The sequence below is a fragment of the Gymnogyps californianus genome, chromosome 5, assembly GCF_018139145.2.
Source record: "Gymnogyps californianus isolate 813 chromosome 5, ASM1813914v2, whole genome shotgun sequence".
NCBI classification, from domain to species: Eukaryota; Metazoa; Chordata; class Aves; order Accipitriformes; family Cathartidae; genus Gymnogyps; species Gymnogyps californianus.
In genome coordinates this window covers 43265139-43290578 of record NC_059475.1, presented here as the reverse complement: position 1 = coordinate 43290578, position 25440 = coordinate 43265139, and the positions used below count along the sequence as shown (strand labels likewise).

Sequence of the window (25440 nt, the reverse complement as noted above, 5' to 3'; positions counted from 1 at the left end):
GGAGAGGAAAGAGGAAAGGGGTGAACCACGGAAACAGTTTAGGGTGCCCAGCATGCCCTAAATACAAATGATTTCAAGCACATCAATAGCTAAGAGGTTCTTAACAGTGCTTACATTTGAATTATAAACAGCGCAGAATAGCGCTTCCATAAAATATTAAAGAAAAAAATTGTAAAAAACAAACAACAAAATCTATACATACAAACTCTCAAAATTCAAAAGAAAAGTCAGGTCAAAGGTCTTGAAAAAGATTTAGGCTTTCTGAAAACTTAAATAGATTTCCCTTTAGCATTTGGTATATCAGCAATTCCAACAAGACCAGAAAACCAAAGAGCAAAACAACATAAAAGATGTCCACTACCACAGATCATTTATTTATATACTAAGTTAAAAAATACAAATATTTTATTACAAAAATTTTATCAAACAACTGTATACATACAGTTCATATTGTTAAAAGCCAACAGGTCAATTGATACTTTATGTACATTTGATTAATAATGTCATACAATTGTAGAAAAGCATCACTCAGCAGAAACTCATTTGGCATTTGGAAAGTAGTTACCACCCTGCACTAGAAGAGACAATTAATATAGGAATAAAACATTTATATGTTACAATAAAAATACTTATTTGCTGTGATCATTTAAAGCAAATGGATGCTTTCTTTCTCCAAGAAGAATCATCATAAGTGGAGATTAAAGTGCACATAACCAACGCATTAATAATTCTTCAGCAATCCCATCTATCATTCTAGATGCTCCAAGCACATCACAGTAACATCAAGGACTTAGGACTTTTCTCCGTGGCTTAAACAGTAAGATTTAAGAGAAATTCAGCTTTCTAAGCTGCATGAAATGATTCTGGTGTACAATAAGATGAAGTAGGGTACAGAAATTTGGAAAATAGTGTTTGGTGAAAAAGTCAGTGTAAATTTTCCCAGATATATGATTTCTGGGGAAATATTTTCCTTTTGAAAAAAAGATTCATAGTATTTCATACAACTGTGGACCAAACAAGCAGAGCATGCAACAGTATTTACATAACCATCCCCACAGTCGTTCTTTGTGGGCTACATATAACACAGGTTGGAGCAACACTGTCTACTTTATGCATAAATTTTGCTGGCAATCCAGGGAAGAAGAAAAAAAATCACCAATCATTTGTTTACTGTAGAATAGGGTCCTAAACTAGAAAAGTGCTCCTCAAAAAATGTAGCTCAAAATATTGGCTTTGTCTCATTACAAGCAATACAGTAAACCTTACAAAATATAACACAGTCAGTACTACCAGAGCTGTCGAGGGCAATAATTTTAATAAATCAGTCCACTTTGGATAAAAGAATTCTTATGCATTTTACAATCTATTCAAAAGCAACAGCTGAACAGGCTAAATTTACATCCACAAGAGAAGCATGACATGTTCACTGAAAACAAAGTGAGTTGCTGGTAATTATGGTTCTCATTTTTATCACACCAACTGGTCACCAATGGGGAAAAAACCATTTTTTTTTTTTCTTTTCCTTTTTTTCATTTGACAAATATGAGAAGTTCTGAGCCATTATACTTGAAGAGCATACTTCATATCTTAGGCACTGGACCCAATTTAGAGGTAAAATGTCTGTCAACATGATTTAACATCCTCAGGTTTCTGAAGGCCATCCATATGAAGTTTACATACAGCACTACAAATACACATCAGATACTGCTGTAAATTTATAAGGAATACAAAACACTATTAAATACAACTTTCACCCCATGGCACATCAAGCATGGCAGTACCACTTGTTTCATATCTGGTTAGCAATGGTCAGTTGTGGTTATGCTTTATTGAATATTTTCCTTTCTGTAGCTGAGAAATATACAGCTTGGACTTGCTTCCATCTGGTCTTTTAAACCAAACTTCATCATGGTTAATTGTTGTAATTATGGCACTGCAGAAAATGAGGGAAGAAGGGTCAGGGGAAGAAAAACAAGAAGAATTTAGAAACCTTATAAGCTAATAAATAACCTCAACGCTGCAGCTTATTTCCGTACAGTAAATGAAAATATGCATTAGTTGTAAATGCTAGGCCCAAAAGATACTGGCTCCATTGTAAGGACAGTTTTAACAGAATTCTTTGGTAACTGCATGTGTCTTTAGTGAAGGTAGTTAATTTTTCAGCCATCTATTTTCTTCTCCTATGAGAAAACCCTCAACATGTACAAATATTTTAGTTGTTTAAAAGAACAATAGTCACCCATAGAAAACACAACAATAAAAACAGATCTGTTGGAAAACATACCCAGAAATTACTTTGAATACAAAGTATTTGGAAAAAAGTTAAACAGATTGAAGCCCAAGATTTAAAGCAGAAAAAGTACTCAACTGTTAGTCATTATACCAAGACCATAAGAAATAAAGTTAAAGCCTGATTTACTGAATCATTCTTACATGAACCCTACTTTTATACTCCTTGTGGTAAATCTTAATACAAATAGTGAACACAACCACCTCCCCATACCCTGTAGGGGGGAAAAAAAAAAATTCAAGTAGAATTGATGACAAAAAAAGGCTCAAAACCAGAGATTAAAACAGTTAATGAAAGAAAGATCTGTCACATACTGAGTGTGACAAAACTCCCTCCAGGAAACTCTTCAGCCTTAAAAGTTGCTGAAATCTTGAAAGGCTGGGAAAGTTCCACTGTATGCTTGCCCTGTTAAGCATCAGCTTTTGACTTTTGTAAGACACTGAATACTGAGATCTTTTTGTGGCCCAGTACAACTTCTATGTTCTGCTAAACTAATTCAGAATTTTTTTAATTTCAGAAAGAATATAGAGTTTACTAAAATACCTTCCTGTTTCAGCCCTGAACAAACACCAAAATCACCAAAATCTGTTCCCCTTCACCATACACAGGGAAGAAAAGAAACAGCCAGTTTTACAGTAAACTACTGCTATATGAAGTTAAAGTTAATTTTCCTGGGTAGCTGTGCATATTTAATCAACACTGCGCTTAGACTGATTTGCCCCATTCAGTAAAAGGTAAGATATACATTTAATTTTAAATAGTTTTAAATATACTCACCTTTTAGAATTTACAAATATTATCCTTACAGAGAAAATACATTTAGATATCTTAAACATTCAACCAAATTTGCACTGCAATATTTATACCGCTCCCAGGTAGAACCTTTGTTACGAGAAGGAAATACCATAAAAAAAAGTTCCAGCTCTTTTCTTTCAGAGCATTAATCAACTGAAAACAAAGCTTATCTTTAACGGTATAAAGTGTTTTTCCATAATTAAGTATTTTTGGGTGGGCCAACAGATCAAATTCTCAAAGCAACAAAATCCCAAGATGAACCAAAAAAAAAACTTACTCAAAGGCTATTCAGAAACTAGTAAGAGCTTCAACTGTTAGCGAGATCCCAACTTGACAAATATCTCACTACCTTCAGTGAAGTCCAACCTTTACTAGCCTCTGTCAGGAGTCCAGCGCTCAACCTTCTTTGAAAATGCCTGTCTTCCAAGGTGAACTAATAGATGTTACTGAGGTAGCAGTATTTCCAAATAAGCCTTATTCTTCAACGCCATCATCCTATCTATTGCTTAACATGAATGTACAGAGCTGTATAAACTGAGTAATCTTTACCTTGTAGGACATTCATCTTTCTTATCAATGCATATCGTCTGTCCACGTCCATACCACTCTCCATTATAATAGAGTCTTCCTTCTTCAGATCTAGCACTATGTAGATGCTTCTCTAATTTGACAGGTGCTAAAATGATCAATAAAAGTAATTTAATATTGACTTCGCAGAAGTCAGTTAAACACACTGTCATCAAGTTATTTACATGGAATACACATTTTTTCCATTATCAAAAGTAGCCTCTCTCTTAATAATTGCAAGAATGCAAGAAAATTGGAAGCAAGATACCTTTTTATTTCCAGTCAGACAAATTAAAAGTTATATTTCCATTTTCAGATAGAAGCTATCTTCCCCACAACCTTCATATCTGTGATACGAATTTTCACAAATTGAGTAATGCAATATAGAGAAGACTTCAAATGGCAGAACCTGAAACCTCTTCATCAGCACATTACCACAACACGCAAGTAGTAATACATCACTAAAGAAATACACCACCTGCTTGCCTCCTCTCCCTCTTCCTCACCACCTCCAAGTATTTGATTTTACCTAGCATTAATGTGCTTCTCACCTCAGCGCCAAATATCAGTTACCACTCCTTTCCCATAGCTCTACGTTTTCAGGGTTGTAGCTCGCAACATGTGAGCATCTTTTAGAATGCACCCCTAATGTCCAGATGCTCTCAGTTTCCTGCCTCATCTTGTGTAAACACTGGTATAGCTTGCTAATATTAATTAGTGTAACCCAGTTTTAAAGTTTAATTTTTTGTTGATAATTTTCTAGAATTCAGGTGTCAACACAATCATCAGCAATTGAGCTACAAGTATCAGCACCTGAGAGGCGAAAGACAAAAGCCACATCTTCCAGCTACCTCGCCCCATCCTCCATCACTATACCAGGGCTAAAATAAATATGATCTGCCTAGATGCAGTTTGCATCGGTGCACACAGCAAGTTCTGTCTTGTGAAACCAGACAATGTTTACTTACGTTCTGGCTTTACTCTGTGTGGCCCCAGTGTAGCCATTGCCTTGAAACACAAAAGAAAATTAAGTTAGTCAGCAAGCATAGTCTGTTTTTCTTAACTGCCAGCTTTAGTTGTGAAGTTATGTGCACTGTAGCTCAGGATACTTGCTTTTACATGCAAAAAACACAATCAGAACAAATCTAAAATAAAAGTGTGTTCAATGGTGACTCAGTAACTAAATAAAACAGCATTTTGAGGGTGAAAAAAATTACCTTCTTTAGTAAGTTTTGATTTCAAATAACTCAGGAGGTTTTCTAAATTAAACCCTCAAAATTGCTGTTATGTAATTCTGTCAAGAAAATACAAAATTACATTAACTCATTCTGAAAAACAAAATACTCTGTGAACAACCTACTCTTTTGATTTATAAATTATACTCATAAGATCACAAATTTTCTCTCATACACACTCTAGATCACACATAGTATTAAAGTAGGTTTAAAAAAACCTCAAAGAGTTTTTTGGGGTGGGTTGGTTGTTTGCTTTTTGTTTTTTTAAATTATTTCCAGAAAAGGCAAAATCCCCAGTAGATTCTGGGTTTGTTGCTATTGTTTAAAATCATGTTACACTACAGGAAAGAAACTGAGGGAAAGCTATTTTGTGTCTGTTCCTCTGATGTGATAGGAAGAGAAAAGTCAGACAAGTTTTCACATAGGCATCACATTTTACTTGTTGTTTAGGAAATATGTACAGGTATAAAGCAGGATGGAAACTGACTCAAAGCCATTTCTCACCAAGTTTTTGAATTCACGTAAGTAGTTTGCTATTCCATAAGATGAGAAACACTAGGGTACTAGGAGAAATTTTCTGACTGCAGGTACAAGGCAAGGATAGTGTTTCATTACAGCAAGTTACTTTAACAATATGACAAAGATCTGAAAAAGGCACTCTGCACTTAAAAGCTGGATTTATTTTTCAAACACATCAATTGGTCAAACAAATTTCTCTTCCTGTAAACCCTGATTCTCTTATAATCTGGGAAAAACACAGCGTTTCACTTTATTTAAAAAAAAAAAAAAAAAAGGTATAAGGAGAGGTCAAAGCATTGAAATCTTCATAAAATAAAATATTTACTATGTGAAAACATACCATATGATATCTATTAAAAAAAAAAAAATCTTGATTTAAAACAAAATCCTATCGAACTATCCTATCATAGTTTCTACCCAATTATGCTAGACTATGAGAAAGCAGATCCTTTTGACACAGGCTTTAGGCTCACTTTATCATGGAAAATTATGGACTACCCATTTAGAGACAACCTCTTCCACCACTTTATTGGATTCCTTTGCACGATTTGGGTAGAATCAGAAAAAGCAGCAATAACGTAGCTTGAACTGGAATGATTAGATGACTACTGAAGAAATAAAAATCTATTTAGAGTTCTGATCATGTAAGAAACACATTTACATATTTTTAAGAGGCAAAAAGACTAGACAACAACCAAAACAAAACCCACAGCCACTAGCATTCATCCTTTCATCCTACCTTCCTTATTGTTGTCCAGTCTTCAAGTATATCAAGGTCTTGTAACATATAAACTATATAGGGGCGTGGAAAAGTTAGGGAAAACTCTTCTAAACAGCAATAATAAAAATACTTTAATGTTTGTAGAAAGGTATTAATAGCTCTGTTCTGCCAATCTTTCACACAAACAATACCTACGTGAAGTGAAAGCTCAGCAAAAATAAATGCATCTTTATGCATCATTATGCAACCTAGAACACTTTAAAAATTATTAAAAGAGATAAGTAATAGTATGTAGATATTCAAACTACTGGAGTTCAACATGAGGATAAGATAAACAATTGTGATACAACCATTCCATCTGTAACAGTTCCCAAAATCATTCCATTTGCAATACTACAAATTTCAATTAAAATTCACTGCAATTTCAATATACCACTGCAAATCAGCATCTACACTAGTATCAGCTTTAATAAAATCATTATTTTTACAGTATTCTGCATCATATTTCTTTGAGACAAAAGTGTAGACAGCACCACATCTCTGAATAACAAATATCCAAAAAACAGGAAGCAGAAAGGCAAAGCCCCTTCCTTGAACTATCAACTGTAAAGTAAAAATTGTGTATTAGAACAATACGTGAACTTCAAAACAAAACTCCATACAGCACAGCTATTCCATTACAACAGTCTTCAGTTTTTACTTTGTTTCTCTCCATTTCATCTCTGAAAAACAAGTTTAGAAAAAGGTGCTATGAATGTTTAAAAACTAAATCTCCTAAAAGGGGATATGAGAGCTTTAACTTACATTCGATTTGAAATTTTAAGAATCTTTAGCCATTTTCAAATCTGTTTTCCTCTAAATAGCAAAGAATCACAAATCAAAAGCCATGTAAGATTTCTAGGTATTTGCTTCACACAGATCTGTACAAACTGACAAGTTCACAACTATTTTAAAATCATAAGCAAAAAGAGCAAATTAATTTACTTCACAACCGAAAGGATTTTCAGCCTTACGAATTGCCTGAAATTGCTGAGTTTTTAGACCTAATACTATGTTAGTATTTTCTGTTTGGAATGTATTCTAAAATTGCAAGGTAGCTCATAATTCACAGAATCTGATGCTATTTATATGGACATCCTGAAGACAAGGATGACTGAGAGCTAAAGAAAATACACTTTCACACAACCTGGAACTGAAATTGCTAAAAGGAGTTAAGAAACTAAAGAAGCCACTTGTACCTGCATTGATTAATGCCACTTCACTTTTAAGTAGTAGTTAAAAAACATCTCTACTAAACTGAATTTATGACACATCCTAACAGAAGAACAGTCGTTATTAGGACAAATCATCCATCTGGGATGCGTTCCAGTAAATAAGCCATCCTGAAGGAGGGTGTCCCAATGATGACAGTTTTTTCAGAAACTTCTTCCTTCCCACCTTCTCCTAATGTTACAAAACCTTGTAAAAGTAGCAGGATTTTTTACAGCAGCTTAGCAATAAAAAATGGCCTTTATACCATATGATGTCAATGCTTAGAAGTTGTTCTCTTTTACGTAGTCTCCATGATTCTGGCAACTTCTAAGCCGTCACATCTCTATCCTATAAAAACATTAGGCTGGGGCTAAGAGCAGAGAGAACACTCAGCTTGCAAAGGCATCTCCTTCTTTTGCTGGAGAAAGATGATACTGTCTCTTAGGTGTTATACCTTAAAAAGTTTCAGCTGCACTGCATGCTTGTCAACAGCTATAAAGAAGTTATCAATGCAAAATTCTTAAATACTATACTCACTCTACAAGAACGCCAAACCCACAAACGCCGCCCCCCCAACCATCTCAATTCGTGGAATTTTAAACTTTTAATCAAAGAGGGTTCTAAAGTCTATGGAATTGTTAAGAAGTAATAAATTGAGGTGCAGATGTCCCAGTATGAGAAGCAAAGCCATACAGAAGTTACACAAGTCAAGTAATAATTTGCAAACATAATGCCTAACTTTTTTCTGGTTTTGCCTTGTAGCTCTATTTTTTGAAGAGTTAGAAAAATCAACTTTTAGAAATATTCTCTCTATGAAACTAGTAGTTAGATAAGGGACTCTTATTTTCGATTTCCATAATGGGATGTGTCAACACAGTTTCTCTAATCTGAATTAGAATAACATCTGCCATGCAAAAATCTATTTTGAGAATGCATTATCATTTCAACTTGTTATTAATGACATATGTAATAAGACTAACTATAAAACAGTAAACACTACTAGAAAGAACAATGATTTCAGTAAAAGGATATCTGATACAACAACAGGTTTCTTCTTATCTGGACTAAATGGATCCTTCCTTTTCTTCCTGGACTGTAGCTCATCATTCCATAATTCTGAAAAGACATAGTAAGAACATGCTATGAATCAGAAACATTTACATGTTTAGCTCTTTTTACAGCAGAAAACATTGTCCAAAAATGAAAAATAACACATTTTCTCGTGAGATGCTGTTTCTGAACAGAATGAAGGTGTTACATGATTACATAGTCATAGATTAATACTCTCAAAACACACAAGGGATGCTGACAATTACTAGACCAAAGTTTGTTTTAAACTTAAATCCAACCCCCTGCCCAAAGTCTACAGCTGAACAGCATTCTACTGGATAACCTGAAACTCACCAGACATACTATGTGTACAGTCAACTAACCAGTAGCTACTGGGGGGGGGGGGGGGGGGGGGGGGGGAAGCAACAACACCAAACAAACAAAACCCACACAACTTTAAATTTCCATCCACCTGAGGTAATGTCAATGCTATGCCTATCTTCTTCAAGTCTTCTAATCTTCTCTTCTAGTTCACTTTGTACAGTATCATACAACAGAAGCTTTTCACTCTAAAAAAGCAAGAAATTACACATTTTTACATGACTAAGTTCTATCATCTAAATATATATGACAACAATTTAAAGCCTCAGCAGAAGGAAGGTAAGAGTAGCTTTAGGTGAAAATTTTTCAAAAGTCATAAAGCATATGACATTTCCCTCTATCCACTTTCTTAGCATGAGATCCTAGCTCCTTAAAGACAGCACGCTTACTTGGCATAAGTGTAAATATAGTTATCAAATATCAGTACCAAGAATAACTAAGTATATAAAAGGATGCAGCTAGATCTCCAGAATAAGTGTTCGTATTTTGACACAAATACAGTATTTTCCTTTCGGATAGCAAAGATTTATTCACAATGAATAACTGTCAAGTAGTGACCTCTATGCCATCTTTCATTACAAATCAGAAAAGCTAATGTTTTCATGGAAAGTCTTTTATTAAGCTGCCTCCAATATTAATAAACCTGCAGTCATTTATAGAGACTTATCACCTATTACCACAGTATTCATAATTGTCTATTTTCATAGATCTGAAAAATACCTTCCCACAGAAGAAAGAATTTATTGAGTACATAAAATAATCTAGATAGTTGTGAAAGAAAAATTGTCTACCTTAAAGCTGTGAGAAACTTTTAAAGCACTGCTTCAGAAAAGTTAGCTAGTTCGTTCTTTTAAAAGGCAATTTCTGATCTAAATAGATTAACATAATGCCTTTAATGTTAGGTGTATCATTAGCACTTCTTATATACAAAGATGAACAAAACCACACTCTGATGCAAACTTTCTACAGCATTTCATGCAGTCTGTACTCTCTTCCATCTCTTAAGTGTTTCAGAACAAGAAATTCAACTTTGTAGTAAACTGCTCTCAATTATAGTCCACCACATAGGACTGATACCAAAATTACACAGTATCTATATAGATCAGTTATATCAGCTGCCTTTTAAAGGCAGCATCGAAAAACACTAAACTCTCTAAACCAGTAACTTGGAATTAAGCTGAGTTCCAAGCCTCAAGGAAATAAATTTACTGTTCTTTCATAAGCTTGCACGTTTCCTAAAACACGAGTAGGAAATACAGCTGATTGATTGTTACATTTTAAAGTTCATTTTCACTGAGTAACATCTCTAACAACTCTGGAAAACAGAGGGCTTGGACTTACTCACTGAAAAAACAGCTTAAGCAGCACAAGTCACTGCATCTAGCTATTTGCTACCATGTCTCTGCCAGAAGCTGCAGTCCCTAGAGCCAAGTCAGTAGATCTCCGCACCTCAACTGCTCCTGCCCATAGCACAGCATACTAACAGAAACTTACCTTTACAAACATTCAAGCTAGTATGCTGGAGTGAAGCAAACAGTTGAGGAATAGACGAAAACAAAGAACCCTGTTCTACTAAATGGCTGTCATGTTTACCATTCCCTTCAAGTTACAAAGTATTTAAATTCCAAAGACCTCCTTTCATATATTTTTCAACCCCTAGTTATAAAAAAAAATTCCCAGTGGAATTGAAAAGGTGGAAGCCTCTTACATATACCTGAAATGCCAAATGAGTGTTATCTGTTCTGAGACCATTTTAAAATTCCATTTTAAAAGGAAACAGTGTTTGTGTTTAGACATCTGTTTTACTTCAAGCACTTGGTGACAAATAAGGTCTGAAAAGCTGTTACAGGTATCAGAGGCATTCTTGCTGAATGGTTATATTCCAGTGGAACAGTGATTCTACAAGCAGCACTGCTGACTTTAAAGAGCTTTTCCCCCAGGCTGGGGGGTATGGTAAATTATTGGATGGTAAATATTTGAATTCTGAAGGTTTCACAGTAAAAACATAATGGCAAACAAGGGACAAGGACCACCTTAAAGAGAAATAATATATAGCCAAAGCAAAACATTCAATCACAGATGAGAAACCCTGCAAGTCTTACAGGATTCTGTCCTACCTCAGCAGTATTCACAGGAGCGAAGACAGTCAGTAATGACTAGTCCTTCATTATATCTTGTTCTTTCCCAAGGCATCAATAAAATGGAATTCTTTTTAAAAGTACGCATGCATATTCTTGCTTTATTGGTATAGTACAAGCCATGGACTTCAGGAATATGGTGAACCATTCAGAAGAAAACACCTTTAAGCAACTGTAACAGGGGGCTGAGAAGTACTACGATGCAAACCTCAGGATCTAAGCAGCTATGTTACAGCATTGGACGTACATGTACTTGAGTATTTGTACTATGGTATCCAGTATTTAGATGTTTAAACAGGAATGTTTATGTTCAAGGAGAGAAATGTATTCTTCCTGCTTTTGAAATGACAACTCTATCACTAGCTGTCCAAAGCATCTTAAAAAGACATTATTATTGTTGTTGTTGTTGTTAAAATGTAAGGTGTTTTTTGCTAAAATTATGTCAGATATTTTAGTTATTGTTCTTGGTAATCTTTTTTATAACAAAGGTAAAAAAAATCATGGGAATCTATTAATAAGAAATTGTTAATGAAAAATAAGAAACCTTAGCTATACTTACATGCAAAGCCAAACTAATATAAAGCTAATTTTTATATGCTTTGAATAACCTCTTACAAGGGCTTAAATATCACAAGGCAATTGCATTCAAATAGCAAATAACAGCAATAATAAAAACATGCACTGAACTTGGAAAGAATGACACACAGTAAAGTTAGATGAGATTAGCTATCAATGTAAAATAGCTGGCACAACCTCACAGTGCTGTCGAGAGGCTTGAATTTCACATTCATACTTGTTCTTCACAGATTCCAGACAAAGCTCTCTATAGATACCTGTAATCAGACAAATTACAGCAATATTACTTTCTTTAGCTAATATCTGATTTCAGAATTCTCTTTCAAGACTGCCTGCTAGTCCCAAAACATCTACATACTGGAAAATACAGATATATTATATTAGGCACTTACAGTGGCTGGCTGCTTTACAGAGTAAAAATAAGAACAAGAAATCCCTTAATGCTGAAGATCTGAGGAAAAATAAATGCTATTTTAACTTTTTCCCCTATCAGTCAACAAATTACACCAGCAGTCACGCTAACTTTACAAAATAGGTTTATTCATATTTCTGATCAAATTATCCTGGATATCCTCAGTTTTCAAATCCATGAAGTACTAAATGGCCTCTTCTGTTTTCTAATTAGAGTTTTAAATAATGTTTTGGGGTTTTTAAATAGCTAGAAAACTGAATGAAAGAACAAGCTTTTACAAATTAATATTGGGAATAAGGCTCACTTTGTAATGCGTGACCTTAATAAATCACCTCAATTTAACAAGACTCTGTTCCATTCTTAGAAATAGCCACCTTGCAATACAAAGGATGCTGCTTTTGAGTATTAGGAGCACTTCTTATACATTTCTGAAAATGTGTCTACTAAACAGACAGCTGAAAAAATCTGAAAGGTATCTGAAATGTAATATCTGGCAAGTATAGATAGAACTTGATTTAATATATTCAATGCATTCAACACAAAATACTTAAATTGTTCCAGATTACCATCTTGAGGAGTTAAGTTTGCACACACGCTGGTGCTGTCTAGCAACTCAATAACTCCCCAAAACAACTTCCCTTAGAATTCAGTTGACTATAAATTAATACAGTACAAAAGAAGCAATACTGTTACCGGCAATTCCTCTGAAAAACAAACAGCAAAGTATTATGTCAATCATCTTTCCGCTGTGAAGGCACTTTTGATCTAGAATTCAAAATGTTCTTTTCTTACATCAGTATGTTATGCTGGCTTGTTTTGGTTTGGGGTTTGTTTTTGTTTGTTTTTTTAAAAATATTTATGGCTGACTGGCATATCTAGGTCTACCAATTTATAATGACTGCTTATTTGCCTGAAATCAAGCAGTATAGGTATGAATAATTCCACAAGAAACAGTTGTATTCCTGACTTGCTGAAATAGTCAAGATCCACATTTCGTGTGAATAGTGCTCAGTGCCTTAGAGAGCAGAGGAACACAAGTTTCTTTTCCACCACAGAAGCAATCATATCCATAGTTTAGCTAAACATAGTTTAGGTTGGGGTTTGTGTTTTTTTCACCCCTTCCTCCCCTCTCTCAGGTAGAAGTAGGTCCTTAGGGGTTACCTGCTGGAGCCCAAGTCCTGCTACTACCCACTTCTGTCAAGGCTCTCAAACAGTAACAGCAAATAAGCCTGTTCTGCAGTTTCTTGCTTTCTCTGGAATAATTTTATTAATCTCATTCAGTTGAGGACAAAAGGAAAAAAAAAAAACAAACAATACTGATTTCTAGTCTCAACTTCAAGGAAACTTTGTCATTTTTACCCTGGGCTCTTTTTATATTGGAACATGGATCTTCAGTGCTGCTGAAGACAAATCAGGAGAATCTGTAATATCCTGCCTATCCATACCCACCTACATAAAAGCACTGACAAGACAGCCACATTTAAAACTGAAAATCAAAAGCCTGGATTAAGATTCCTTTTATATCAAACCTTCTGAAAGTTCACCTGCGAACCTTCTGCAAAGCCCAAGTAGGCTACTTAGGACTAGTCAAGTAAATTTGAGTTAAGATCTTAAAACCCAACAATTCTGGGTCACCAGCTGAGGAAAAGCGTTATGGAGAAGACCAGGAGGGAGAGAAATGCAATAGACCAAAAGATTTCAAGTTCTCTTCATAGCCTGAAGTCAAAAGTACCAATGAAGACATACCAAGTAGCACTGAAGTAGCACCACTATTATGAAAAGTATAAGCAGGCTCGCCATTTTCCAGTTTGCCTGCACTGTGCTTCTGCTGAATTTCTTACAAAAGACACTGGCATAGCTTCTCTGGCTAGAGAGATCACAACTGTCTGCCTTTTGGCTCTCTGACAGCCTGTGTTAGGTAACCCTTAGACAGCTGAACTACTCCTAAAGGAGTCGAGCTATAACATGAAAAGAATTCACAATAGGGAAGTACAGAACGTTGTCCTCCTATAATACCACCACTCCATATGACTATATGGTTGTACCCCGGAAGAAGATAAAAGTTCTGGCCTGCTTCTTTTATGAGCATAAAAGCCTATCTAAACATTAGTCTTAATAATTAAAATGCAGCTTAGATAAAAGCTGCTAAGGACAAGAGTTTTCCTCCTTCCCCAGATGGAACAGGAGGATGGGAGCAGAGGAGCAGAAGAGCAGGAAAAACATGATCATCTAAGATGATCTGGCAAGCACTTCATGAGATAGCACCTACATATCTCTTCATTTCAAGAGTGACCAGTGTGCAGACTTGATCCCAAATCTTCTGACTAATAAAAATTATTACTGTTTTTAATTCAGTAATTTTGTGCTTACTACACAAAGACAGACAGCCATTAAATGAAACCTAAAAAAGCCGTATTTTTAGTGTGATGTTATCAGGCAACTTGTGCAAAGAGGTAAGCAACCCATTCACTTTGACTTTTTACATTTAAAACTATGCCACAGTATTTCTACCTTTAAAACACACTCCTTTAACAATTCTAAAGAAAAAAGAAGATTGACCTTAGAATGCATAGCAAGTTTATACTGTCGAAACAGCAATACTCATTTTAGATGCCTACCTGCCACCTTGGTTCGGATTTGCATATTTTCTTGTAAAGCTGCCAATGGTTCTAAATATTCAGGTGCTTTTCCAGCTATGACCTCTTGTAGTTTTGCATCCACTTGGCTTAATCTTTCTTTGTAAAGTCTTAAAATAATAGAAATAAAAAAAATATGTATTTTATTTAAAAGCAAACACAAGTTAGAAGAAATATTTTTAAAAGAACTATTCTGCATCTCTTTGTTAATGTCATGGAACACCCATTGAAGCAAAGTTAAGACTCGTTACCATTTGAATTTTTTCCAATACATATTTTCTTTTTGAACAACATTCCTCATGTCTATTAAGCCTTTCTGGAAAACACATGCAGACAATCAGAAGTGTAGAAAGTAAAGATAAAATGAAATGTACCTCCACCTCTAAGGAAGAAGAAAAAAAATTGCACGGCTGTTAATAGGATTAAGACGGAGTAGGAGGTGAATCAACATGGAAGACGACAGGAAAGGGTGCTACAATACATGAGAACAATATGGCTTACATCATGGGAGAGAAAGATAGATATTTTGTGGATAGAAACCCCCATTTGCTTTCATGTTCACATATCTGCTCCCACTCTATTATAAACCAAGGAAAAAAGAGAGGCAGGCTCTTACTGAAGCAACCCTCATTTCACCTCCTGTGAAAATCCACATATTGCATACTATCACAAATATCATGGGATAATTTGTAACTGACATCTTCCATTCCTGCCAAAAGGAAGTGTATTTAAAATATTTTTATTTTACCTAAAATTTTTTCCTTCTATAAAAGCCTGATATTTACTGGCAGACAATGAAGAAATCTGCTTGCATTTTGAAGAATTTAATGTAATATCAATTACATGTATTTCAATCACAATAAAGCTCCCCTTTTTGTAACTGGTAACTTAAATATAGTGTTCAATGGTAGAATCATCAATATAACCAGCTTTTCCTGTTCTCATTTTTTACCTTGCACTCCACAATCAAAAGCTGTAGAATTAAGGCAATCACAGCATATGTTACCTGTTTACACAGATAAACATATCTTTGTTATATCTGTTTACACATATATAAACAGACATCTTTAGGACAGGGACACTGCTTTTTTACTTGCTTTAAGTGCGTAGGTTAAGTAATGGATTAGACAGGACAAAGTTCATGTATACTGATACATCAAGACCTCCTTGAGAAATATTTCCTGTTCATCATTTTACTTTGATGACAACTCCATAGTTCAAGCATGTGTACCTAACCTAGCAATAGTCAGTGATCACTCCCCTCCTTCTTACCCACAAACTGTTAGAGTATGACACACGCAATCTGTCCTGCACTCAACTGACATAGCCTTCAGCTGACCAAAACCCAATTTGCTGGGCTCAATCCTTGATGAGCATGCTATGCACACAATGGTTAACAGAGAGCTACAGCAGAATTATTTAGCTAGAACATAAGCACAGATGCACAGCGCACATGACTGGGTGGGTCACTAACATTTGATTACACAGCACCAAGTTCCAGCTACATCAGAGCGAGCAGTTATGGACTGGGTGCTGCCAGCACTTGGTACCATGCAGCAGCTGATGGACTAAAACTGTTTATCCAGTACTTTCAAACAGTGATTTGCCTAAAATGGGTAACTGCTATCAACCACTGTAAATCCTACTTATCTCATAGCATCCAAATTCAGTTTCCCTGAAAAGAAAGAGGAGGCAGACGCAATCACTTCATCATCTCTGCTATTGGTTGTGACTAAACATCCCATTGTTTATGCATCTTTTTCTTCTTTCCCAACTTTATCACCTCCCTGCTCACGGCTGCTCCTCCCTATAATCCTTCTTCCATCATTCTAATGCTCCTTTCCCAGTATTCCCACCATCACAGTTCTTCCAGCCCTTACAAACACCCCAATCTCTCAACTAACCAGTGTCTACACAATACCCTCCTCCTCATATACCACAGCCTTACCACCTCCCAAACACCATTCGCAATCCCCTTGTTTCCTTCCTCCCAAGACCACCCTCCTTCATGTTCACTCCTTAAAGGTTTGTTTCTACAAACTGTTTTCAGTCATCCAAGCTGTCCAACAGATGGAAGAGCAGGACTGAATTCAAAAGCTGGCAGTTTTCCAAATGCCAAACCAGTCAGTACCGACTGGCTCCCATACTCATCAGTCGGCTCCATTTCCTAGGTTGCTCCATGCTCAGCCCCAAGAAGAACAGCAGGACAAACAATCTTCTCTAGACACTGCAGCAAGAAATTGCTTGTTGGGCAACTCTTTCCAGACCCCATTAGATAGGCCTCACAGTGTCCTGTTAGGCAAAGCAAGTTGTATGTCTCAGTTCTGTAGTAGAAAGAACTCTCTCACAATATAAACACGCATCTGAAATGTAATGACAACTGACTAGATTTTCAATTAAAATACATGCCCAAGAATAGACAAGGTCTCCTCCAATTTTCATGTGTCAAGTACCTGATTAAGTTAGTTGCCAAATTACCACCAATTTAAATTGGAACAGATGCATCTAGCTTGTCTGGGCACACGTGAAAAAAAGCCAACTTAAAATACATACAAAAGACTGGCTCTACTACAAATGAGATTCACTTTTGAGTAACTGTGGCTATTAATTTCGTCTCTTCTACTTACTAGGTCTTTACTACTGATGTAGATATTATGGCAAACTACAGACAGAGAGCTAACAGTATTTTCATTTTCTTTTAGTATTGGTATCTGGTTTGCAGTAACCACAAGAAACTTTCATTGGTACCGACTATAAAAACTGCTGTGATACACTGCAAAAAAACCCTAATTTCTTACTTGGCAAAGACAGTGCTTGGGTCTGTCCCACATATATAAAAGGATGAGAAACATCTTGAGTAAATAAATAAAATCACAAATTTCCCTAAAATCACATTTCCTTGGTTCTGCTAAGGATTTTGATGCAATAGACCCAGACCAGCCCTTCATAGCAACAACACTTCAAAACCATTCTTACAACAAAACAGCAAGCAAATAAATAAATAAATAAATACATAAAAGTATTCTGGAGCAACTGCCTGCAAATAATTTCAGAACTCCCAATCCTTATTCTTCTCCAAAAGCAGCATCCATGTATATGAAAGACAAGAAACACCAGCTGCACACAATATTCTCATGGAATGGATCCTTAAATGAGGCACTTAAAACATTAAAATACTTACTGATCTTTAAGGTCTGTAAACTGCTTTTCAAGATTGGACATTTCATCTAAACACTCCATTCTTCTTCTTTCACAGTCCTCATCATCCATTTCTAAGAATAAAAAAAAAAAAAGGTAATTTATTTTGAACAATGTAACGTATAACCAAATAAACTGGATATTTTGTTTCTAGTGAATTTGAAGCAAGCCTGAATTTTAGCCATGAATAGATTATCCATTATATTATTATCTTATAGCAGAATATGAGAAATCACTTGCCATATAAACTACAAAGTAAGAAACTTAGATCTAATTCTAGAAGAAACCCCATAAGTACTGATTTTTCTTCCTCAAAACAGGAAACAACATCACTGTAAGACTTCAAGAGGTTAAATTTCATAACTGATAATACAAAGTGTACCTAAGAATGCATGAAACAGAAAAACTGAACGTTGTTTAGTTTGTTTGCCAGATGAAAAGCACCATTAACCATGAAGAGTTATTAACCACCACTGAAAATTCAAGTGTATCCTGAGTTAGTATGAGCAAAAGCAACACCTGGAAAGCAAGCACTGTTCACTGTTACATTTACTATATAAAATTCAAGGTTTTGTTTTATTAATATCCATTTAAAAAAAAGTAACACTTGGTTTTGAAAACAGGTTTCATCCTGTTCAATTGGGAGAGTTCTTTGAAGCTGAAATATTAATGTAGAAATATCTGTAGTTCATCTTAATGACCATTTAAAATAACTGCATTTCCAATGAAACACTTCTTAACCTGCAAGTCTAGAATTTCACAGAAACTTGACTTTATATGCTTTTATGCAGCAAGATTAATTAACATTAAACTCTTTCCACAGTTTTTGTTTTAATTTATATTCCTGAATTTTTTCTTAATTTACCTAGCGAACATAACTGTAAAGTATAATAAATACCCACTTTTTGGCCAAAAATTTTGCCACTTGCCACAGAGACATCTGATGTTACTGAACATCAGTTGTTACCTCCACTGCCTTTTCTTTGACTAGAAAACAGAAAAACTAAGCTGCAAAATTCTTGACTCTTTCCCACCCTTCCCAGAAGAAAAAAAAAAGGCTTTGTTAAGCCATATTCAGAAGTTAGAGATGTCCTGAAACTGTTTTATAGCAGCAGTATCTCCCAGAATTAGCTCTCTACAGTTATGGTACAATTGACCAATTATCAACCAGTAGAAGACATGCAGAAGAAGGGATGTCCACGCAGTCAGGAACTGGGGCTGAACTGGTGCAAACAGGCTAGGTGTTCGAGAGAAGGGGCCGTCCTAAGTAGGCCATATCCATCTAAGCAGTTACTCTGTCAAAGAAAATCCTAACTCCTGACAGAAAGACAAAGTAGGATCCTGAACCAAGCATAGACAGCCTGGACTCTCTCTTAGAGACCATAAACAACTCTGAGCCTTTTGCTTCTTCCTCACTCACATTTTTCCAACAGACACGTTTAACTGCTTTATGCTGTCTCCTACAGCAGCTACAGAAAGCAGCATGCAAGTCTTCATCCTTATTGTTTTGCAAAAGAGTACGGCAATTTGCAAAGGTGATGAAGTGAAAGGAGTAGCTTCGGGGCCAGCGTAGCTATTTCGGAGGATCTGATTAACTCAGATCTTCCACTCAGACCTCTCAATGTATGAAGTTTTCTGCACATAGCTTCTTCCTGAAATCACCACAAGATTTTAAGACTAAAAACTACACTAGCTCTCTCTGCCTGGATATGAAAACTAGCAGGCAGTGGAGCAGTATTAATCCGTATTACAATGGTACCTACAAGTCCAAATCAAAGACCTACTGCAGTTTGCCACATTACAGTTAGTACAAGCAAAAAAGACAGCATGTACAAAGTTTTAAAACATGATATAACCTGAAGTATTTGAAAGCAGAGTGAGAAAATTTAAAGACAGAACTTCAAAAAAATACATTTACTGCTTAGCACACTGGGGCCGGTGGGGGAAGAGACTCTCAGGCTGTTAAGAGATACTATTTTATTTTAAAATATTGTTCTCAAAAGTAAGGCAGATCCTGAATCCCAGAATAAAGCTGAAAATCAGATTAAAGAGCAAAGTTTTATTTGGCTGTCCGACGTAATACTCAAGCCAAAATGGATTGGGCAACTTTCAACTTGGCCAGATTTAAGGAATGTGGCAGTCATATTACTCAAAGAGTTGTCTAAAGCATTTATGTGCTATAAAAATAAAGCTTGTTTAAAATTTGAAGGCACCTCTCCATGAAGCCAGACAGGAACAAGCACTGGGATACGGATAGTTCTCCCACTTTATTCTCAAACTCAAATACGTGTTTCAGATGTGTTGAGCTATGCTTTTGGTTCTGTTTTAGTAAGGAATTCACTCAGAAGCTTTTCCTTAAATTAACATGGATTTTATTGTTTGTGTATGTTTAGAGACCATAAATCAAAGAAAACCCTGGCTGAGGATCAGTGCCAACACCCACTGTTGGAGGGGAAGGGGACTGCATCTTACATTTTAAACTTGCGTTGCAAGGAAACTATAATGCGTTGATATCTGAGGGCACAGCTGACTCTCTTGTAGATATTGAAATAACACATAGCTCTCTCCAATCTCCCCTCAGCTACATGTACACTCAAAAGTCTTTGATTTTCTGCCTAGAAGTCTACATTCTACCTATCATTCATACTGAATGGCAATTCACATGCTAAGTCACTCTTCAATTGTTTCACCTTTATTCTGCCTCCAGTAAGATTCATAAAACGATGAAGATTTTCAGAGTCCTGAAATATCTTTAATTCCCTAGTTACAGAACTTCTTCCCCATGGCCTTAAACAACATAGACTGGGGAATACGCAGTACTGAAAAAGTAAGAGCTTTTAGGATCAAAACTCATGGCTTTCCAGTTGAAAATTTACATCACTGGAGGCAGAAGATTCCTCATTTCATATTAAAACACTTGCTAACAGGCCCATCCCGTCTCAACACTTCAGATTACCCATAAAGTTTTGTACTGCACAAAGTATATAGGGTATTTTTAAACACTTTCACAATCACAATCATTCTTTTCCTGCTATATTCAAGCAGTCCAACTCAGTAACTAGGGCAGCCTGGTTTAAAGACAAAAAACCCCATAGTACTTAAAATGTAACAGCGCCTAAAAAAGCTTTTTTTTAATAAGCTGTGGCCTATATAAAGTGCTCTAAAAAATGGTCAAATTCTCATCTGGGATAGTGAGCATGACTTGTGGCTTTTTTATTCATCCCTAATATGCTATTCTATATCCTGGTCAATAAAAAACCCTATACTAAATACATAACGTCAAAAGGAACGGGATAGAAACAGTGCCAGCTCTCAAGGGCAAGTTATGCTTCTTCTAACCGCACCTTCCATATTCTCAGGCATCTACTGGGAAAAAAAAAAAAAAAAAAAAAGGCAGCTGAATGCAAGTAAAGCAAATGACAAATTTAACAAAAAAAAAAAGCTTTCCTTCAAAATCTTTTTTTCTTATTACTACTAATTTTAATTAAGACTTATTTCTTGCAGTGCTAATCATCTTATGTCTGTAGGAGCAATATGCTTCCATGGAGTACGTTCATATTTGTCAAGACACTGAGACAAGCATGTAATTTCCTGTAATCATCGCTTTTTAAGTGCTCCCTTAAAAGCATTTCTCTGTGGAATGCAATATAAATTATCTGGAGAGCTTTTGTATTGTTTTAAAGAAACATTCACAGACTACTTTCACTTAAAACATAATTCCTCCTTCCTGTCCTATAATCCCAGAAGAAACCAAGACAAGGGCAAGACAACAGAATTATCTGCCTTCAGTAAAAATCAACCAAAGTGTCTTTGAGGATATGTAAACTTCAAAGTTTTCTTTAAAAGTATCAATTAGCACAACTACAAATGGGAGCAAAGCCAAGTTTTAAAAAAAAGCAAACTTCAAAGCTGGAACTAACAGAGACCATTCTCTCTTCACCAGAGTCAGGGAGCTGGAGGAGAGAAAGAGTTAAGTTTACATCTGTTATACCAAGTTCCTTTCTCACATAGAAAATGACATTTTTTTAGACATACAGATTAGCTAGAATAAGAGATGAAGAAAGGGCATTCCCAGATGGCATCTAGCTACAATACAAACTGGAAGGCTAAGATGGGCTAAGTTAGTAGTGGTTATTGTTGCAGTGCTGCTCCTGGACCTCATCAAGGAGTCCTTCACAACCCTATGTCTCGCCAACCTACTGCCCAATAAGCTTGTATATTCCTCCTGCACACTCTCTCTGTTTTCCCCTGAAAAAATGTAACAAACTTCGTATATCAGAACTTCTTGAAAAGCTGTCTCCATTAATTTCTTATCCAAAATACAGTATTCCCTTTTTAGTCCATGTACAATTCTGATAATAAAAGAATTGAAGCATGCTTTCATAAGTCACATCTGAAAGGAACAGAGCAGGTTGCTGTGCAAACAGGGACATAATCAGATATGCTTTTCCAACTTAAAACATGATTACCTCCAGCTGCTTGCCCTGGTACCCTCACTCAAGTTCACCTTTTTTCCAGCATAACCACCAGCACACACAGATGCTGCCTAGTTTACGTTTCATCAAAACAACCCAAGAGAGTTTAAGCACATTTTTCTGGCCTTGTTTTTCCAACGGAATTACTTTGAGAGAACGGGGGTAAGGAAAGACTGATCAGCCTTCCTCGGTAGCAGATCTGTAATTGTATCAATAAACTCTCCACCTACAATAGCCCAACTGTTTATAAAAGCTGCACGCACATTCAAGTTTCAGTACAGCATAGCTTTGAAGCCAGTCCCATGACTGGTCCATCTTATCAGGCACTGGGTCAGTTTGCAGCAGTTTTGGTGAACACAAACCAAGTTCTTTTCCTATCAAGTTAAACCCAAAGCTTCATTCCAGGTACTTGTCAAATGTGTTCCAACATCTATGGAGAACACAAGGGTTTGAAACAATGACTTGTCCTTCAGGCAGCTTCCAACCAAACATACTCAATTCAGGCTACATAATCTGAAATAATCCCTAACCACTTTGGAGATGTAGGGGCCTAAGCACTATCTACTCAGAACTACTTATTCTCTATTCTAATTTTGCCAAATCAGTTGCTAATACAGACACAAATAAAATCACTATGTTTATAATAATTTTGCTGACTCTTTCAAGCCCATACCTGGATGTGGTCCACAGTTCACTGATTGAAGAGATCTCCTGCATAGCATTGCATTAGACAAGAGAAGCAAGATCTTCCCTCAGATGAGGGAACAGCCCAGAACCAAAGAACTCCCTGCTCCAGGAGACCTCTTGTCTAATCCCATGCAAATCATTAGTCCCAAATTCACAAAAATGTGTAGATGTCCAGTTAACTGATTTTAAATTGGATGTGTTTACATATTCTCACAAAATTGCAATTTATGACTTCTGCTGCTATTGAGCTGCGGTCTATCTAACCACTGGTTTACATAGTCCCCAGTGCCTCCCAAATGGAGCCACGTATCAGACTCTTCACTGAGATGTTTTCACTAGCTACCTTTTTAATGGGTTATTTTTCTGACAGTTTAGCATACAAAGGCCCAACAAGCATTGAAGACAGTGCAAGAAAGGGGACAGGAAAGTACATCATACCAGGAAGGGTGGGTAAGGATGAAAGGCAGGACAGTGGCAGCCAGCAGTTCAATCCAGGTAGACAGCCATGGACCAGCAGTCTAACTTGTAAAATGGGGTTCAGTCAGCAATACTTGCCAGCTCAAAGGCATGGGGAGATGGGGGAGAAGGGGGGAAAAAAAAAAACAACCAAAACAAAACACAGGAAGCTCTGTATAAACCATGGGCAGATTACTTGGATTTGTGGATTAACCAAGGCCTCTACTGGGGGATCAACTCTGGTGCAGAGTGAGTATTAACTCAGATCAAGGTCTAAGGGAGTGACTATACTCTCTCCCAGTATGGCAGCCACACTTTCCCAGCACTAGTGGAGTCTTCACTCTACTTCTGCAGAGTCAGCTTGGATGTCTCTGTACCACACCTGTAGGGCTCCAGCACCTTGCCAGCCCATGCACAGCCCAGGCAAGGGCAAGCTCCACAAGTCCACGTGGAAACACCATAGCAGGGCTTTCCCTGAACTGCATCAGTCAGTGTGAATATAAAAGCCACAGGATTTAACATTCAAGATCTCCCAGATCTTTTAACAACAAAAATGAAGAATTCACTGTACATTAAGGACTTTAACACACACAGATAAATCAATCACAAGCCAACATATGTAAAAAAATAATTTCACAGCTGCCTAATTTGTCTAGTTCATGGCGTCCCACTCCTTCCACTGTGCCAAGCCTGGCACTCATGCCACAAGTCAATGTGCTAGTACAGGCAAGGGACAGGATTCCAGCAGACCACTCTAAATCACTTAAGCTGCCAGAAACACACATCAGGACCACAGCTAGCACTGAACACAGCTACTGTTTTTTAGCTAGCCCTTCTAGTGACAAAGATTCTGCTTATGGAGCTTACTTACTTATGGAGCCTCGGTGATTCCAGAGCAGCAGTGTATGCATCTGATGATAAGCATGTTTCCCAGTAAGTGACCATTTTATAATTTACCCTTTGTAATTACAAGGGAAGTTTGAACAGGTAATAACCTTCTTCTAACACAGTGGAAATTGAGCACAGAAAAAGTAATCCTTTTAAAGCTGGATTTCACCTACTAATATCATTCAAAATCTACAGTTCAGAGGAAGCTACGGAAAAAGGAAAGGACCTTCAACAAGGCAGAGGTTGAAATGCTTTGCAAAAGAGGCCAATGGTACTGACAGGACTTCCAATGCCCCCTGAAAGGCAGGCCTCAAAACATCTAACTGAAATTCACGATTTTGCATACGAGGAAATACATACATATATATGTACACACATGTATGCCTGTATTTTGTGTGCATGCATGCACACATACGTATGTATGTATATATGCCAAGCCTTTAAGTGCAGACCTTAGCGAGCACCCCCCCTGCGGGCCATGCACTCAAGCACAGCAGGGCTCAACCCACAGCACCTACACGGAGCGGCCCGGCCCGCCAAGCCCGGGTGCCAGCCAGCTCCAGAGCCGGCGGGTCGGGGCGAAGCGGGGCTTCCGTGCCCATGCGCCCCGCCACGTCCCTTCCCCCCGGCCGGCGGCCCGAAGAGGAGCCGCGAGGCCGGAGCACGGGCTGGGCTGGGCCGGGCCGGAGCGGCGGGGGGCGGGGTCACGGCGGGGGTGGGCACCGGCAGCCACCGGAGCCGGGGGGGGCGGGCCCGGTCTGTCCCCGGGCCAGCGCGCCGGGCGCTGAGGGAACCGCCGCGGCACCCCCCTCAGAGGCGCTGCCCTGCGGGCGGCCGCGGTACCTGAGCTGTCCCCCTCCTCGGACACGGACGAGCTCTCGGTCTCCTCCTCCTCCGAGCTGCTGCCCTCGTTCTCCCCGTAGTCTACTTCCATCTCATCGTGGTTGTTCTCCTTCTTCTCCCGGGAATGAACCGGCATCGTCACCGCCGCCGAGCGCTGGGACAGCCCTTCCCGCCGCCGCTCCGCCGCTGCCGCCGGCCCCTCCCGCCCCGCCCGCGCAGCCTACCCCGCCCGGCGCCCTCCGCGCCTCCGCGCCCTCCCATTGGCCGAGCCCCGCCAGCAGGCTAAGTTAGGCCGCGCGCAGGGCATCCTGGGAATTGTCGT

At 37.5% G+C, this 25440-nt stretch overlaps 1 protein-coding gene across 1 annotated transcript; it reads right to left on the bottom strand.

Annotated features, from left to right (window-relative positions):
* Positions 1-359: 359 nt before the first annotated feature.
* On the bottom strand, positions 360-25254 carry BRMS1L (BRMS1 like transcriptional repressor). The gene is made up of 10 exons (XM_050897321.1): positions 25119-25254; positions 17753-17843; positions 14554-14681; positions 11701-11780; positions 8901-8997; positions 8411-8494; positions 6146-6210; positions 4621-4660; positions 3635-3761; positions 360-1933 (listed from the first exon to the last, which is right to left on the bottom strand). Exons 1-10 carry the CDS (start codon positions 25252-25254, stop codon positions 1810-1812), a joined length of 972 nt encoding a protein of 323 aa, XP_050753278.1. The 3' UTR covers positions 360-1809.
* Between the last annotated feature and the right edge of the window lie 186 nt (positions 25255-25440).